Source organism: Protopterus annectens, chromosome 3.part0 (genome assembly GCF_019279795.1).
Source record: "Protopterus annectens isolate FY-2018-M chromosome 3.part0, PAN1.0, whole genome shotgun sequence".
In the NCBI taxonomy this organism is placed as follows: domain Eukaryota; kingdom Metazoa; phylum Chordata; order Ceratodontiformes; family Protopteridae; genus Protopterus; species Protopterus annectens.
The window spans coordinates 60,807,436-60,824,803 of record NC_056731.1 but is presented as its reverse complement, the minus strand read 5'-3'; the positions used below and the strand labels follow the sequence as shown (position 1 = coordinate 60,824,803).

Below are 17,368 nucleotides of genomic sequence, written 5' to 3'. Positions count from 1 at the left end.
ATGGAACATTGGGGATTTTCTTGAGAGTGGGGGGAGAATTGGAAAATGGTATGGTATAACCTCTGAATATGATCCATTTCACCCAAGAGTCTGCTGTAGTATTTTGCCAGGCGTTCTGTGCAAGGATAACCATCCCCCGACTGCCTCCAGAGGAAGACAATTGGGCTTCCCCCTTTAGGAACTCTGAAAGGACTTATCTGGAAAGGAGTCCCTAAAGCTCTGATTCTGTGGACCACCTATGCCACATGGATGGTGTCTTCCACTGTAGTTTCCTCCTCTGCCACTGGGAGAACTAGCACCACATGCATCTTGGAAAGGCACCTGGGATTTCCTGAATCATATCTTTCCACCGCCTCTCTGATTCCCAGAAAAGGATCTTTGGACAGTCGAAAAACATAGGCCCACTGCAGAAAGGGTATTACCATCCTTTTCACACCTGGATAAAGTCTGTCTAACTTTTGGGCCAAAAAGAGACAATGCGTCAAAGGAAGCATTGACAAATGAAGACTTAAATGGGTCTGCAAAGTCACTAAGGTGCATCCAGCTGTGCCTTCTTATGGCTAAACCTGAACCCGCTGTTTGGGAAGTCTCTTCAGCTGCATGCACAAAGAGCCTCATGGACGAATTACACACAGACTCCAGGGTGGCCCGACTGGGAAGCAGCCTTGTCCTGGACTTCCTCAGTAACAGCTCCTGCAAGGGTATCTAACAACTCTTTGATCAGGTCCCTCTACAGTCTTGTAAAATATGCCAGGAAATTCAAAGACCTTAGGACAAAGGTCGATGAAGTGTAACCCCACTTCCCAAACCTATCCATCACCCAGGACTCTCTACTGGGGGAATGGATAGAGGGACTTTCATCAGCCAGTTCCTTTTTAGTGGCAGCCATCATGACCATGGCATCTGTTGACAGACCTTTAGCCCAGAATTGCTTGCCCACAGGGGCAGTCAAAATTTTGTCTGGTCTCTTAGGAATAGGTCCAGTGGTGTCTGGCACCTTCCATGCCTGCTGCAGAGTCACCCAAGAGGGAGATGGATGAGTAACAAAAGCCTGCAGGTACACAGACTCCTCCGAGGAAGGATTTTGGGACTTCCAGTCACCCCTCTGCTTTAAAATTTCTAGGATCCTCAGGAAGTGACATTGGGGACCCTTCCCATTCATCAAAATCGGTGTTCTCTGTGACCGACTCCTGAGGAGAATCCAAGTTCTTTCTCTTGTACTTTTTCTTCTGAGGAACCTCCTCAGGGGGATGGTCTGGGAGATTTCAGAAGAGGACAGATCATGATTCTGTGGGTCCTGCAGATTAGGGAATTGTTGCCCCAGTGGAGAAATAAGTGAAATAAGAGAGCATGAGGGTGGAATGTTCTCAGAATAGGATGAAACCGACTGAAAGACCATTGTTGACAAAGCCCTCTCCATTGCCTTGAAGGATGGCTTCCATGAAATAGGAAGGGAGCCCAGAACTGAGAAAGACTGCCTTGGAATCGTGGTCACTCCTTGCTCTGATGAGACACAGCCCCTGAAGCAAAAGCCAATGCCGAGCTACACTGTGCTGAGGCTCCAAGCCACAGAGATAGCTCCAAAAAAAATGGAATCAACCCTGGCTCCCCCGGAACAGACAAGGCAGATGCAGCCCTAAGATGTCTCTGGATCCGACAGGGCCAAAGAACTCAAGGAAATAATCGGTTCCAAAGGGAGAGATATCTCCGGAAGAGATATAGTCAGTGCCAGAATGCTCAGAGCCGACATCTCTAAGAGGAGGAGTAACAATAGGGGTAGAAACTGAATCGGTTCTGAGACCCAAAGGGGTTAGAGCCAAGGGGAGTCCTATAAGTCATCTCGCCAACAGAATCTTATTCACTAGTCTCTCTACATCAAACTCTGTGAGACTTTCGGTGGAATGGACAGAGGTTTGAGAAGGAGATTTCAGTATGTGTAAGATGACCTTGGGCAATTCGCCAGTAAAAGGATCAACAGAAGGCAAATAGACCACCTTTGGCAAATCAGGCAGTTGAGTTGTCTGTGCCACAAGTTGTCGGCGTCAAAGATAAAATGTCCTGGATTTTCATGTTGTGTAGAAATTCTGGTCAGAGTTTTAGGATCCATAACAGTTTTTGGTACCGGTAAAATCTTCTCCGGCACCGTAGATTTAGATAAACTTTTCATCAGATCTGAGGTGCTTAGTGGAGCTGATGTTCTATGCTTTTTGTAAGTCGGTTCCAAGGGGGAAGATGGAACAGACAAGCTTTTCTTTTTTGATATCTCCAAAGGACAAAGCAGAGAAAGGGGAATAAATATCAGATTTACTCTTAGCAACAGATATGGTTTTCCCCAAAGGGTGATGGAATTAAGCCCTTTAAGATGAATTTATTTTTCTCTCAATGAGAGCTCTGTGACTAAAGCCATGGGAAATGCTGCAGTCCTCTTGAAGATGAATGGCCCCTAAGCAAAAAAATGCATAAAAGATGAGTGTCCATAAGGGGATTTTGTGGCCATGCTTTTGACACTTTTTAAAACCATCAGGCCCTTTAAGTTTGTCAGCCATAATGAGCGAACAAACAGGAAGCAAACACTACACTATCCACTACAACAGAAAAAAAAGCAGAATAGTGAGAAAAGTATAAAAGCGCTCTCTCTCTTTTTTTTTTAGAATGAGAAAAGGGGGAGGTGGAGAAAGGGAACTATCAACAATCAACAATGATAGCACAGCTAACACTGAGGTGTACGGGAAAAGGGGGGGGGGAACTAACATCTTTGCAGGAATTCTGGTACTACTACTGCTCCAACTGAAACAAGTCCTGTTTAAATGAGGAGAAGCCTCAGCATTTAAGGACTGAAAGGCTTTAAATAAACCTTTACTAAAATTGAGGCAATCTTCCTTATCTGCCTTAGGAGAACATAGAGGTCTAAACTTATGCTTTCCTTTTTCTAGGAGACCTCCACCAGTAAAAAAAGTATCTTACAGGATGTTCCTCTCCCTGGGAATGAAGCTCCTCAGAACACCTTAGCAAAGGAGGATCACCCAGTCTTTTTCCTGATGCCAGCCAATAGTGTTCTCCCTTACCTGACAAGGGCATCTAAGCAGCTTGCCTTCTGGTCTTTAGTGGCTTCCTATGAAATAGCACTACAGGGACCAAGAGAACGTGATGAGCAGTCTGTGGAACAACAGATGGCCATTGTGGAGTAACCAGTCAGTGGTAAAGATGAATGGTAAGCTGGAGTCAAGACTGAAGCATTTCCCCAAGTAACTTTTTTTCTTCTTGCTGCTGAAGGAAGGAGCAATTGTATTATCAGGACCCAGAGCTATGTCCTTGCTGTAAAACATGTCTGTCAAGCCATTAACAGAGCCCTGAAGAGACAGTCTTATTGCTGACTGGGAAAAAAAACTTCTATAGTAAAATAGTGGTAACCACCAAACACATCTGTCCCAGTCCCTAACAACACTTTTTGTGACAGAAAAGTAACACTTTCCCTCACACACACACAAAAAAGACAAATTATAAGGGAATCCCACTAGGACTCAGAACCATCTGTCTGTCAAAAAAGGTGTCTGTCTGACAAGCGAATACTAGAGCTTAGGCTAGTTGGTGAAATAAACTGACAGGGAAAATATATATTTTTTAAACACCTTTATTAAATTATCACTTAAGACGCAGGCACACATACATTATAAAAAAAGAAAAAACATTTTAGCATTTTTCATTTACATACCTTATACATTACACAAGTTTTCTTTATCTACAATAACTTTCATTTAGTCCAACATTATATAAGTGGTTCAATTTCTACCTTGCCTTAAACCTCACTCCTCCTCCTCCAGAACATTATTTTGATATGTATGGCTCCCACAATGTTCATTTATTTCTATGTAATTTGCTCCTTCCTTTTCTACAGATCTCATTTCCAGTTCTTTTATCTTTTTTCTAATATTCAATATTTCAGATACAGTTGACTTAGATTTTTTTCCACTTTCTAGTAACTGCTTTTTCTGGCAGTCAGTAGAACTACACTTAATATGGCCTTACTGTGTTCCCAGCTCAAAATAATCATTTTCTTAGTTATAGCCATTTGCTCCCCCATTACTTTTGAAAGAGTATTCTGCAAGGAATTTTTAAAATCTCACAGCTCATTACATTTCCCAAAAACATTGTTCCCAGTTACCTTTTTTCTTCCACAACTCATCTCCAACATTTGCCATTAGAGGAAAATTTTGTTGAAGTCTGCTTGGGGTAGAAAAATACCTATGTAAACACTTCCAAGCAAGAATCCTAGACCTTGTGGACTGTTTTGCATACTTGGGAACCATACAGATATTGTCCCATTGTTCCCATGTAAATTGCTTTTCTTGCCTCTCCTTTCTAGGAAAAATATATTTTGAAAAAAAAAAATGAAACCATAAGCCCTAGCCCCTAGTCACAAGTTTTGATGTTTTGATCAATAAAACTTTTTCTTACAAAAATGGTTACCCAGAGGGAACCATGATCAGAAAACGTCAGATTTGTGATAAATGTTTAGAGACAACCACTCTACTAAGAATGCCAGTTTTAGTGTTTAGTGAATATTTTTGACAGAAAAGCATAACTTTTCTTCACAAAAAATTATAACGTGGAAGGTATTCCACAAACAGGGTACTTTATCTGCACAAAATTGGTGAAGCACTAGCCAACCACCGATAACTTCAACAGTGACTTTGACAGCAAGAAGATTCTTTAGTTTTGGCACCCTAGCCACTGATTTTATACTGTTCTTCTCAAGCTGTACAGTGGCTAGGCATAGATCTCAACCTCTTAGAGCAAGAAATCTGGACAAAGTCACAAATAATGGGGGGACAAAGGCCCAAAAACTGGGACACTTTCTAAATATTGCTCTTACAAACTTAGAAAGTTGACAGAATAACAGGTTTTACATTAACATGAATTTTCTGAAGGATATGAAGTCTGAAACTCAAATGTTTGCCATTATTTTCTGACTTCAGTCCTCAATGACTTGCCAGTGATTTGTCAGAAAGCCATGGTTTTATGAGAAACAGATGGAAAATATGATACAACATGTGTACAGTTAGAGATGTATGTGGCTAATGCATATAGAAGGTAGCCTATAGCTTTGGAAGCTCGTCATCTGGTCCAAAACTTGGCAGAATGTTCCATACAGCTTAGGCTACTGCAACAGTGATCTAATGATTTTTCAGTGTTTTGCTGCTACCCTCCCTTACCTTAATCCAGTTAAAGAATGACCTGGTTTATCAGGTCCCCAAGTATCTGCTCTGAATGCAGATATTGTATTTCTGGTCACAGCTAAAGCATATAGTGAATTCATAGTTGCTCAGGTTCTAACAACTGCATGTTTGTTCAACAAAATTAGGTTTTGATTAATGAAGAATATGCCATCAAAGTCCCACGCTGAAGGCCTTTCTTCATGTGAGACAATTTGTGGGATGGCATTCTTACAGGGCAGACTAAGAGAAAAAAACAATTAACTTTTTTATTTTAAGCATATTTGATTTGTTTCTTGCTACCCCCCCCAGCTGAAAGGTTGTATGATATAGAGGACAAAGTGTATGCTTGCTGGCGTACCTACGTAAAAGCAGATAGACAGCACTACATGCAGTTTAGCTCTACACTTAAATAAGACAAACAAGCAAACAAAAAAGGCTACTTACAGTTTCTGAACTTCAGGCCAAAGGGTATTCTGTAAAAGATGATCTTCTGTAGGTGGCTCTGCAAGACAACATACGTAAATAATCCACAAACTCCAACCAATCCCCTGTCTCATACACAAAGCTTTACAGATGCAAATAAACTATAAACTCTATTCACTCCCAATCTCATATGTAGTACGGATTATGAAGTAAACATAACAAAATGAGACAGGGTGCATTAACATCACATTCATGTACAGTCTTGCTGGGACCGGACCTCAGGCTGGATAAACAAATGGCTGTTTAATCAGAAAAAGCATACAGAATACCATTTCTAGGTTGTAAAACAGATTAAAATTAAGTATGTATGTTATATTTAAATATTTATTAAGGATTTATTTATTTAGTTGAAAAATCAGTAATTTTCATTAGTCACAAGCATATGCAGACTGCTGCTCAATAGGCACAGTACTATCAGCTAACTCTGTTACCAAAGTAGTGGCTCAAAGACCATAACAATAAATTATTGACCTAAATCAGTCTAACCTGTGCTGAAGTACATGTAAAATATAGGAAAATGGAAATAATGCTGCTAACAAGTACTACAGAGAAAAGCCATTACATAAAATACTAAAACCTACTTAGCTAGTCTGATGGCATGGATGCACATAATTTGTATCTTTCTTTTATGGTCTAGGTTTAGGAATGAGTATACAGTAAATTGTCAGAAGAGTTGTCCAGGGAATAAGCTGAACCAGCCAAAAAGCCTCCTCTAGCATGTCTTCTGTGAAAATTAGGAAGATGTCTACATTCTTGGTTCAACAGAACAGACACAGCACATTCCTATGACACCATGCTGCAAAAGTGAACCTGGTATCTGTATCATTGCACCTTGTTTCTTCTAGGGTAGGGAAGGCAATAAGACAACCAGCTAAACCACAAAGGTGAAGGCATTCATCTCTGATTCACATCTCTGCTGCATTATAAATTCCCTAGCCCTTAACAATGGGAAGAATCAAGCTGGTATAAATGGGTCAGACAGCTTTAGGAGCCTGAGCAACTAACAACATTTGATGGAATAAAAGTTACTGTACTTTAAATCTCACACACACACAAACACACACTTACCCTTCTCTTTCATGGCTAATTTAAATTATGAGCATGAGTGTTTATATCCATGCTGGTGTGTGTGCGTGGTACAGTAAGTCACTCTTATCCAGTCTCACTTTAACCTGAACATCTTGGTTTACTGTACTGCATGTTTTTAATGATGAAATGTTAAAATACATATTGAAACAAAAATGGACTTGCAGTTTTTATTTTATATATTGCAAGTCCATTTTTGTTTCAACATATCAACGTTTTAAGATTAAAACCATAAGTCAAGATGTTCTGAAGTACGAGCAGAAGTATTGTCCTTGTATGTTGTCTGTTGCTAGGGCAACGTAGCTGGTTAAAGCGGAGTCCAGTTAAAGCGAGACCGGATAAGAGGGAGTCTATTATAATTACTTTGTCAGTGTGCATTCAACGAAAATAAGTGAGCAAACTTACCTTTGTCAGCACACATACACAGGAAACTATAATCCAGCTGTCTCTCTAAACTTTTTATAATGCATCTAATTGCATATCTGTATGTGGAACTGTATCTGTCTAATTTAATGTCTATGTAAGTAATGTCTTTATTAGGCATTGACTGGAATTAGTCTACATGAGATCAGCCCACAATCCTGGCTAGCAAACGTAATGAATTAACTGACAAATGAATTAAACAAATACATAAAATTGTCAATAAGTAGGTATTTTTGAAGAAAATGGATTAAGTATCATTATTATACTTCTCAGTTTCAAGTGCTGTGCAACCCAAACAGCAAACTAGCAGGAATTTTTGCTTTTGGTATTGTCATTTTGTCCATTCTGTTGACATCTTACCAAATGATTCAGCTGCTGACTCTATATAATCAGTAAACAAAGTAATCTTAACTCATTCTTACACCTGCCCCAAGTATTCTTGAATTCTACCATTATTTCTGACAATATATTGCACGGACACCTGATCATATCTATAAATGTCTGAAAAATGCCCCAACACTGAAATTGCAGACGGTTTGACCATGTTTTTAAACATCTTTCTTTCTTTCTGAAAGCAAGTATATAATAAATGTGTCAACTTATGTTAAGTGAATATTTTTTGTTATGTCAAAGAATAAGTACACTTCATCAAGCAGATAAAACTAATCTGCATGTGTTTTAGGAATACTATTACTGCATAGGCATACCACAAAGTTACTAAGTAATACTACTGTTTTTGGAATGCATGTAAAAAAAAAGGGGGGGAGGTATTCACCTCCTTAAATCCTTCCACATCTTTCTTGCCTATCAGTGGAAAACTGTTTCAAGGAATAAAGAGGGATGTAGCTTTCCCTGACAAAGCATAAAAGCAGCTAGTGTAATTAGATGTTATGATAATTACCACTGAAGAACATCCAGTAAAACAAACTGCCCCTACAACCACTCTCCCTCATCTCTTTTGAAGCATACATATCAAGGTCATATAATCTCTCTTTGTACACTCTTTCTACATCTCTATTTTTCCCTCAACTTCCTCAGCATCCAGCCCTACCAATATCCCAGTGACCCATCCTTACCCTCCATTCTCTCTATGCAGGTATATCTCAGCAATCCATGGGTGGGTCTTCCCTAATCAGGAAGAAGTGCCTTAGGAAAGAACTTCATCCCTTTTGTATCAGACAGTAAGGAGAATCAGAATCAGATACTGGTAGGAAGCCAGAGATGGTGGTTTGGAATTTTTCCTTATGTTTGTCATCCTTCTCCTCGGTAGTCAGTAAGCATGGTGCAAATCAGCAGTAACAGGCCAAAAAAGAAGTTATGTCCTTACCATAACGTTCCATGTGAGTTGTTCATCTCACCTTTTTGTTCTTACATGTGGGTTCGGAGCTGATCTCTCGGTTCCGAGTCGGCTGCTTTCCAAGCTCAGACTCTCAGAGAAGCTTGAGACCTAGTGTATATCCCATGATGCTCTACTGTATATCCCCAGATCTAGTATGCTGCAACCAAAGATAGCCTACAGGAAGAAAGAGAACTACAGTGCCTACCTATCTAGGTAGCTATATGTTTGTAGAAGGAAGAAACAGTCTGTCCAAGAAGACAGGCTGACAAAACCCGACCAATCCACCAAGGCAACCATCTTTCTCAACAGGAGGGGTAAGGTGGGCGGGAATGTAAGAACAAAAAGGTGAGATGAACAACTCACATGGAACGTTATGGTAAGGACATAACTTCTTTATGTGAAGTTGTTCTATCTCGCCGTTTTGTTCTTACACATGGGTAGCGTTCCAAGCACCCTAATCCTGGGTGGCTCACATGAGAACATTCCTGAGCACAGTGGAACCAAAGGAAGCCCTGTCCCTGGAGGTCCTGTCCACTTTGTAATGAGTGATAAACGTGTGAGGTTTTGACCACATAGCAGCTGCACAGATGATATCCAAGGGTAAACGAGCTGCATAAGCTAATGACGCAGAAACAGCCCGGGTAGAATGGGCTTTAACGTCAGTTGGTAATGGCTGATTAGTGGAGGAATAAATGAATTTAATGCAGTCAGAAAGCCACTTGGATAATGTGATTTTTGATACTGCAGAAACTTTCTTATTCTCTGCGTAAGAGACAAAGAGTTGATCCGATTGGCTGAAGTCTTTCGTTCTATCCAAGTAGAATCTCAATTGTCTGTGTACATCAAGCTTGTGTAACATATATTCCAGTCTGTTGGTATGGTGTCTAAGCTCAATGGACTGATTTAAGTTAGTTTCTGAACAGACCATGGGGAGAAAGGTAGGGTTAGTCCTGAGAGACACCCTATCAGGGTGAAAAATCAAATATGGGGGCTTGGAGGATAAGGCTTGAAGTTCGGAGACCCTACGTGCAGATGTAATGGCTACCAAAATATAGTTTTCCAAGACAGAAACTTTAAGCGACATGATGAGGCGGGTTCGAAGGGGGCAAGCATTAACTGCGATAAAACAAGATTCAAATTCCAGGGAGAGACAGGGTGTCTGATAGGTGGTCTGAGATGGTGAGTCCCTTTCAAGAAGGCCTTACATAGTCTATGGGACATGATGTTAGACCCGTTAAACCCTACATGGAAATTGGAAATAGCAGCCAACTGAACTCTAATGGTGGCAGCTGCTGCACAATCATGGAACAAAGAAGACAAGAACTCTAAGATGGTATGAATAGGTGCCACATAAGGGTCAATGTCATGATGAGAAGCCCAGTGAACAAATCGTTTCCATTTGCTATTATACAGCTTCCTGGTAGACAGTTTATGAGAGGAAACTACAATATGTTGGACCGCGGGAGACAAATTTTGAGACCTGGCTAATATGGGAATTGGAGCAGCCAAGCTGTCAGTTTTAGGGAGATGAGAGAGGGATGAAGAACTCCTGACGAATGAGTCAGAAGATCTGGCACTGGGTCCAGGATCCATGGCACTTCCACTCGATACTTCTGCAGGAAGGGGAACCAAATCTGACGAGGCCAAGATGGGGCTATAAAAATCACAGTCCTTCCCAGACTTTTGGCTTTCTGTATGAATTTCGGGATTAGGGGAATTGGCGGGAAGGCATATAGGAGGCCCAGGGGCCATTCGTGTACGAGCGCGTCCCTCGGGTTGCTCCCCAGTGGGGTATAAAGGGCAAAGTAGCTGCTGCATTTGGCATTCATCGGAGATGCAAATAGATCACAACAAGGCTGGCCCCATCTGTGGAAAATCATGTCCGCCACCTGTTGTTTGAGGGACCACTCGTGAGGCAACAGTATGGCCCTGCTCAGCTTGTCCGCTATCACGTTGTATGACCCCGGGATGTGCGTTGCTACTAGAAAGTGTCTGGTGGATACAGCCCATTGCCAAATTCTTAAGGCCTCTCGGCATAAGGGATACAATCTGGTTCCCCCTTGCTTGTTGATGTACCAGACTACCGACGTTGTCTGTCTGAATAGCAATTGTACCTGGCGGAAGACAGTCGTGAAAGTGTTGCAATGCCAGGAACACCGCTCTCAGCTCCAGGACATTTATATGCAAATGTGATTCCATGCTTGATCAAGTACCTTGGACAGTCTTGCCCTGAAATAGCCCCCCCCCCCCACCCTATCAGGGAAGCATCCGTGGTCACTGTGGCTGTGGGTTGGGGAAGAACAAAGGGACGTCCGACTACTAATTGGTTGCTGTTTAACCACCAATTGAGATCCTTCTTGCAAAGATTTGTTAACAGAATCTCGTGTGACATGGGCAGTCGTTGGTAAGACCATTGTGCAAAGAGTAGCCACTGGAGTATTCGCATGTGCATGCGCCCCAACGGGACTGCTATCAGTGTGGCTGCCATTGTGCTTAATAGCTGCAGTATCTGGGATGCAGGAGCTTTGTTTTGGGTCAACAGACTGGACAATTGACTTTTTAGAGATACGATTCTTGCTTGAGGCAACCTGATCCTTGAATTGATCGTGTCTAGCTTTGCTCCTATAAAGGTAATACGCTGCAAGGGCGATAACGCAGATTTTTCGAAGTTTAAGGTTTTGCCCAACTGGGAACAAAGGTTGATAGTGTGGTCTTCTTGCTTGGATTAGTTGATGCCTGGAGGTGGCGGTGAGGAGCCAGTCATCCAGATATGGACACACCCGGAATCCTAAACATCTCAGGTGAGCCGTGACCACTGCCATACATTTGGTGAACACTCTGGGGGCTGTGGTGAGACCAAAGGGCAGGGCTCTGAATTGGTAATGACTGGCCCCTAGCCAGAAATGCAGATGATCTCTGGATGATCTGTCCATTTTGATGTGGTAGCAAGCATCCTTGAGATCTATAGAGCACATCCAATCATCCGTTTCTAAGAACGGAAGAATCAATTGAATCGTGACCATCCAGAACTTTTTCTTCTTGACGAAGGTGTTGAGTTTGCTGAGGTCTAGTATGGGCCTCCAGTCCCCTGTTTTCTTTGGAACTAAAAAGAACCTTGAGTAAGTTCCGGATCCTATCTGGTCCACCGGGACTGGCTGGATGACTCACTTGTCTAGCAGGTTTTGGATTTCTATGGCTGCTAGCTTTCTCAGACTGGGTGGAACGTCTGGAATCCTTGTACACATGGGGGGGAGTTTTGTAAAGGGAATGTAATAACCTCTGGCAATGATGCTTTTTACCCAAGAATTCGTTGTAATGTTTAGCCAGGCATTTGGGTATAAAGCCAAGCGACCCCCGACTGCCTCCAGAGAAGGACAGCCGGGCTTCCTTTCAGGAACACTGATAGAGCTTACCAGAGAACTGCTCCCTGTCGCCCTGGTTTTGCGGACCGCCTCTGCCATTTGGACGGCGTCTTCCATTTTTTGCCCCCTCCTCTGCCCTTAGAGGGGGTATCCGTAGGTGTGTTTTGGAAAGCTCCTTGAGGTTTTCGGAACCGCATTTTTCCACTCGTTGCCCTTTGGGGTACGGTCTAGTTGGAGTGGAAAAACGGACTCCTACAGCAGACAGTCTTTCCTTCTTGTTCACACCTAGTAAGCGTCTCCTTAACTTTGGGCCCGAACAAGGCGGAACCATCGAATGGGGTATTGACGAAGGAAGATTTGAAGGCTTCTGCAAAGGAGCAAAGGCACATCCAGGACTGTCTCCGAAGAGACATCGCTGAGCCTGCCGCCCTACCGATCCATCGGCAGCATAAGAAATGAGTCGCATGGATGAGTTTACTATAGAATTGAGGGTGTTGAGTTGTGCAGTCACCTTCTCAGAAACTGCATCAGCTGTGTTACCCTGTAGAGTATCTCCCAGCTCTTTAAGGAGATCTCGTTGAAGGCGGGTAAAATGGGTCAGGTAGTTGAGCGATCTCATGGAAAATGCCGCAGAACTAAATATGCATTTCCCATACCTGTCCATCATCCTAGAATCCCTATGACAGAAGAAGAGGTTTCCGACATCTTTTTCTTGGTGGCTGCCGCCACCACTATGGCATCAACCGGGACTTCCTTGGTAAGAAAGGCCTTGTCAGTACAGGAAGTAATAAACTTGTTGGGCCTCCGAGGGACCAGGTCCACTGAATCAGGGGACTCCCACACTCTTCGAGCAACCAGATCCATCAATTCATCGAAGGGCGGGGTAACCCAGGAGGTGGATGGTTGAGACCCAAAGGCCTTAAGGAGTACCGACTCGTCCTCAGTAGGGGCAAGGGACTGCCAATCACCCCTCTGTCTTAAGATCTCCAATATGTCTGCAAATGAGACATCCTCTGAGGGGGATCGTGGGAACCCTTCTGATTCCTCCAAGTCGGTATCTGATGTCAGGGATTCCTGTGGTGAATCCAAGTGCCTCCTCTTGCACAGTCTCTTCCTAGGTACTTCATTGGTGGGAGCGTCCGGTGAAGTCCCTGTAGAGGAGGGGCCACCCAATGGGGATACCTGACGCCCTGGATCTCGACGCTTGGTAGGGACCTGTGGGGAAGAGGTAGAATTAGGCCCTTTAGGGGGAGGGGAAGAAAGATCAGAGGAGGTAGTGGTCTTAGCAGACATGACCTTCCTCATAGCATCGAAGGCACCAGAATCCCGGTCCGAGAAGTCTGTTGGCTCCGAAGAGGCCGGCAGCTCTCCCCGAGCTGAGACCCCCCGCTCCAATCCAGAGGACGGAGCCAAAGCCACCTGCACCAAAGCTCCAAGGGGAAGGGTCGGAACTGAAGTATCAGTCCAACTCTCCACCCCGGAGCCAGCGAGGGACTGTTGGCCCCGAGACTCCCCGGTCGGAACCGAAGAGATCAAGATTGATGTAGCTGAGGGAGGTGGATCAAACCTTGGCTCCGAGGGCTCTACCAACATCAGTTCTGTCCGCCCCGGCTCCAAGAGCTCGACTGGCTTCGGAGGAGGAGGAGACGAAATTATGGCTGGGATTTCAGGCTTCAAAGCAGAGTGGCTTGAAGTGGACAGCATTTTGGCCAGGGCCGGGTTCTCTAACAGCCTCTTAACCACTCGGTCCAGGTCCACATCAGAAAGCCTCGAAGAATGTGTCAAGGGATGGGTCGAAGGAGCCGAAGATGGTACCGATCGAAGAATTGGAGACTGAGAAGTCTCCAATATCGGATCCACAACTGGGCTCTGAGGTAAAGGATCGATACATGGCTCTGAGGGCTGTGGAGCCGATGAACGAACCATACCAGATGAGCTTGGAGCCGAGGGCTTGGGCTCCGAGGACCCCTTGGACGACTTCGACCCCTTCAAAGCCTTGGAAGAAAGGTCGGCCTTGTCCAATGTAGCCTGAAATTCAGGCTTCAGGAGTCCCCTATCTACCAGCTTCCTGCGTCTTTCCAAAAGAACCCTGGCGCTAAAGGAGTGGCAGATAGAGCACACCTCCTGCAAATGAAAAGAACCCAAACAGTACACGCAGGTGGAGTGGTTGTCTGTAACAGACATTTTTTGACCACACTCACATCTTTTAAATCCTGACTTTTGTTTTTCTGACATCTTAAACAATATAAATTCAGGTCCCTGAATCTCAATATTAAGGCAAAGAAGTAACAACACACCAGTTATCTAAGTATCTAAATATTAACTACTATAGTTATTAACTATGAACTAAGCCTTTAAAGGATATATGTAAATATATATATATATATATATATATATATATATATATATATGTAAGATTATTTAAATGTGACAGAAGAAAGAAGTGCGCGCACACACAAGAGCTGAAGACGTCTGTATTAAGGCAGATGAAAGCGCTTAACCTATACTTTGTTTAGAGCATCAAGTGTGTTTTATAATAAACGTATCTCCTTAGTTCGAGCTGTGCCGTCAATTTTTGTCCTGCACAAGTTTTTGGATTCTGAGTTTCTCTTGTTACACACAAGAGCTGGCAGTGCCCTGTCATGCCCAAACAGATAAGAGAGGCCTAGAAAAACCTTAAAGATAAAACACTTCAAAAATTCAACTAGATCTAAATAAACTAACTAAACCCTAATACTATAGAAAAATCACATCTATTTTAACCATATAAGATAAAGTTATCCACAAAAATTCTCTATAAATATAGAAAAATAAGTCACTGGCCCGAGCTTCCTCCGACGAGCTGTAGATCTTTTGCAGTGGCAAACTAGATCTGGGGATTTACAGTAGAGCACCATGGGATATCCACTAGGTCTTGAGCTTCTCTGAGAGTCTGAGCTTGAAAAGCAGCCGACTCAGAGCCAAGGGATCGGCTCCGGACCCACGTGTAAGAACAAAACGGCGAGAAAGAACAACTTCACATCATGGGTTTATGATTCCACTCACCTGCATCCCAGCTGGAATATCAGCACAGCCTAGCATACACAATGTTCTTAGTTCTTCACTGTGTATAATCCATTGTGTTTGTGCTTTTCAAGAGATTTTTCATCATCACGCTGACACTGTCTTCTGAAAATCCTCCTCAGCAAACTTCACCACTGTCTGACCAAACAGCTCTCGTGGGTGACACTCAGACCTTCAGTATTCTGCTCCATAAAGATGGCTCCTGGTTTGGCTTTAGTCCAGTCCTTGAACCTCTGTGAACATTTCTAAACACTCTAATGGAAAACTCAGACGATGAGTTTACAGAAATGAGTCTGACTTTAGCCTCTAAGTGTGAGAAAAGGAGGAAAGTGCAAACTACAAAAAGGATTACTTTTTGATAACTGAGTAACAAAATATAGATATGTTACAAATACACTGCAGAACAAAAACATTTTTTCTAGTGTCATATCATAAAGTTGTCTCTGTACTCTTCACACTGTCTCTAACAATAAGAAATGAGTACTTAAACATGAACTTTGAAGGTCTTTCACAGTACAGAAATTAGTTTAAAACATAGTTTAGTTATGGAGACTCAGACAAGAAAATGACATGACATACTTGCCATATGTGGCTCCATACGTATAGCAGCTTCAATGATGCAAGGGTCTCAAACATCATGAGTCATTAAACTGTTTTTGCTGGCCAAAAAAGCAAAAATTATCATTGTCTACATGGGCACAAGTGGTTTAAATAATAGAAAAGTTTTGTAAAGTGGCTAAGGACATAGGTATGTGCTCTTGTTAAATAAAACACAGTTGTGTACCTACCATAAATGTAGATGTTCGAATGTATTCACTGTTGCAGTCATTACAATTGGGTTATCTTGCTGGCAGGCTACCCGCAGTCAGCCTGAATTCCACAGTCTAGGTACGGCGTCAGTTGTTGTCGCCTCCTCCCTGACGTCAGTGCGCCAGGGTTATAAAAGATGCAGCAGACGCCATTTTCTTCAGTTTTTCTTGCCCCAGATGTCAGGTGCCCCCAAAAGGGTAGGCTAAAAATATGTCAATAAAGAATGCATGCACCAAAGTCAAGTATTCCTTCATCTACAAGCAAATACACCACATAGGTTGTATAGAATAGAGAAGTACAGATAAGTTCCAGCAAAGAGAAGGGGGATGGTGGGTGGGTAACCTGGACTGCAACAGTGAATACACTCGAACATCTACATTTATGGTAGGTACACAACTGTACTATGTTCATCGTGTTTCACTGCTGCAGTCATTACAATTGGGTTGAATCCCAAAGCTAAGGTTGGCAGGCTGGAGCTAAATAGGATTAGGAGTGGCTATGAGGCCCTATAGAACTGCAGTGGCAAAGCCTGCCCTGGATTTAGAGTAGAGTGGTAAGTGATAGTGCTTAGTAAAAGTGTGCACTGAACTCCAGGTTGCAGCCTCTAAAATGTCTTTGGTTGGTACTCCTCTGAGGAAGGCTGCTGAAGTGGATGCTGCTCTGGTTGAATGTGGCCTAATGGCCTTAGGCACTGATATGCCATGTTGTGAATAGCAGAAACAAATGCATTGGCCTATCCACTTTGAAATAGTCTGTTTTGAGATGGCCTTTCCTTGTGGTCCTGCAGCATATGCCACTAAGTAATTGCTCAGTCTTTCTGAAAGCTTTGGTTCTGTCCAAGTAGAAGCGCAGCTGTCTGTGTATGTCCAAAGAATGCAGAAGTCTCTCACCCTTATTCTGTGGGTTTGGATAAAAGGTAGGCAAGTGAATAGTTTGGTTAAGGGCCACACTGGACACTACCTTAGGCATAAATGTCGGGTTTGTCCTCAGAGAAACCCTATCTGGATGGAAAATGATAAAAGGTTCCACAGCCATGAGTGCCTGTAGCTCTGAGACTCATCTTGCAGAGGTTATTGCTAGGAGCAGAGCTGTTTTCCAAGATAAAAATTTTATATCAGCTGCAGTGGCTGACTCAAAAGGAGGCAGGGTGAGTTTTTCCAAGACATAATTGAGGTCCCATGCAGGCATTGGTGATCTTCTTGGAGGCTTTAAGTTTTTGGCTCCTCTGAGGTACTGCCTTAGTAAAGGATGAGAAAAAAATAGGTGGCTCTGTATTGTAATGAGCTAAAATGGCAGGCATGAATCTTAATTGATGAAAAGGATAGGCCTTTGTCCAGCATCTCAGTTAAGTATCGCAAAATATGAGGAATATTTGGTACAATCGTGTCAATTCCATGTGCCTGGTTCCAAACACAGAATCTCTTCCATTTTTCAGCATAAGATTTTCTGGTACTAGGCCTCCTGGCCTCCAAAATAACATCCATCACACTTTAGAAAGAGGGGTGTTTTGAATGACCACATTATCCACCATGCTGCCAGATTTAAGGTCTTGAGTTGGCTGTGCAGGATCTGATTGTTTTGTTGGG

The 17,368-nt window shown here is 42.9% G+C and overlaps 1 protein-coding gene across 1 annotated transcript in view; it reads right to left on the bottom strand.

The window, feature by feature from the left end:
- ELP2 (elongator acetyltransferase complex subunit 2) overlaps window positions 1–17,368 on the bottom strand; it is a 1,608,146-nt gene that overhangs the window by 261,855 nt on the left and 1,328,923 nt on the right. The window contains exon 16 of the mRNA XM_044065497.1: window positions 5,661–5,718. Within this exon, the coding sequence (XP_043921432.1) occupies window positions 5,661–5,718 (58 nt within the window). The remainder of the gene's footprint in view (window positions 1–5,660; window positions 5,719–17,368) is intronic.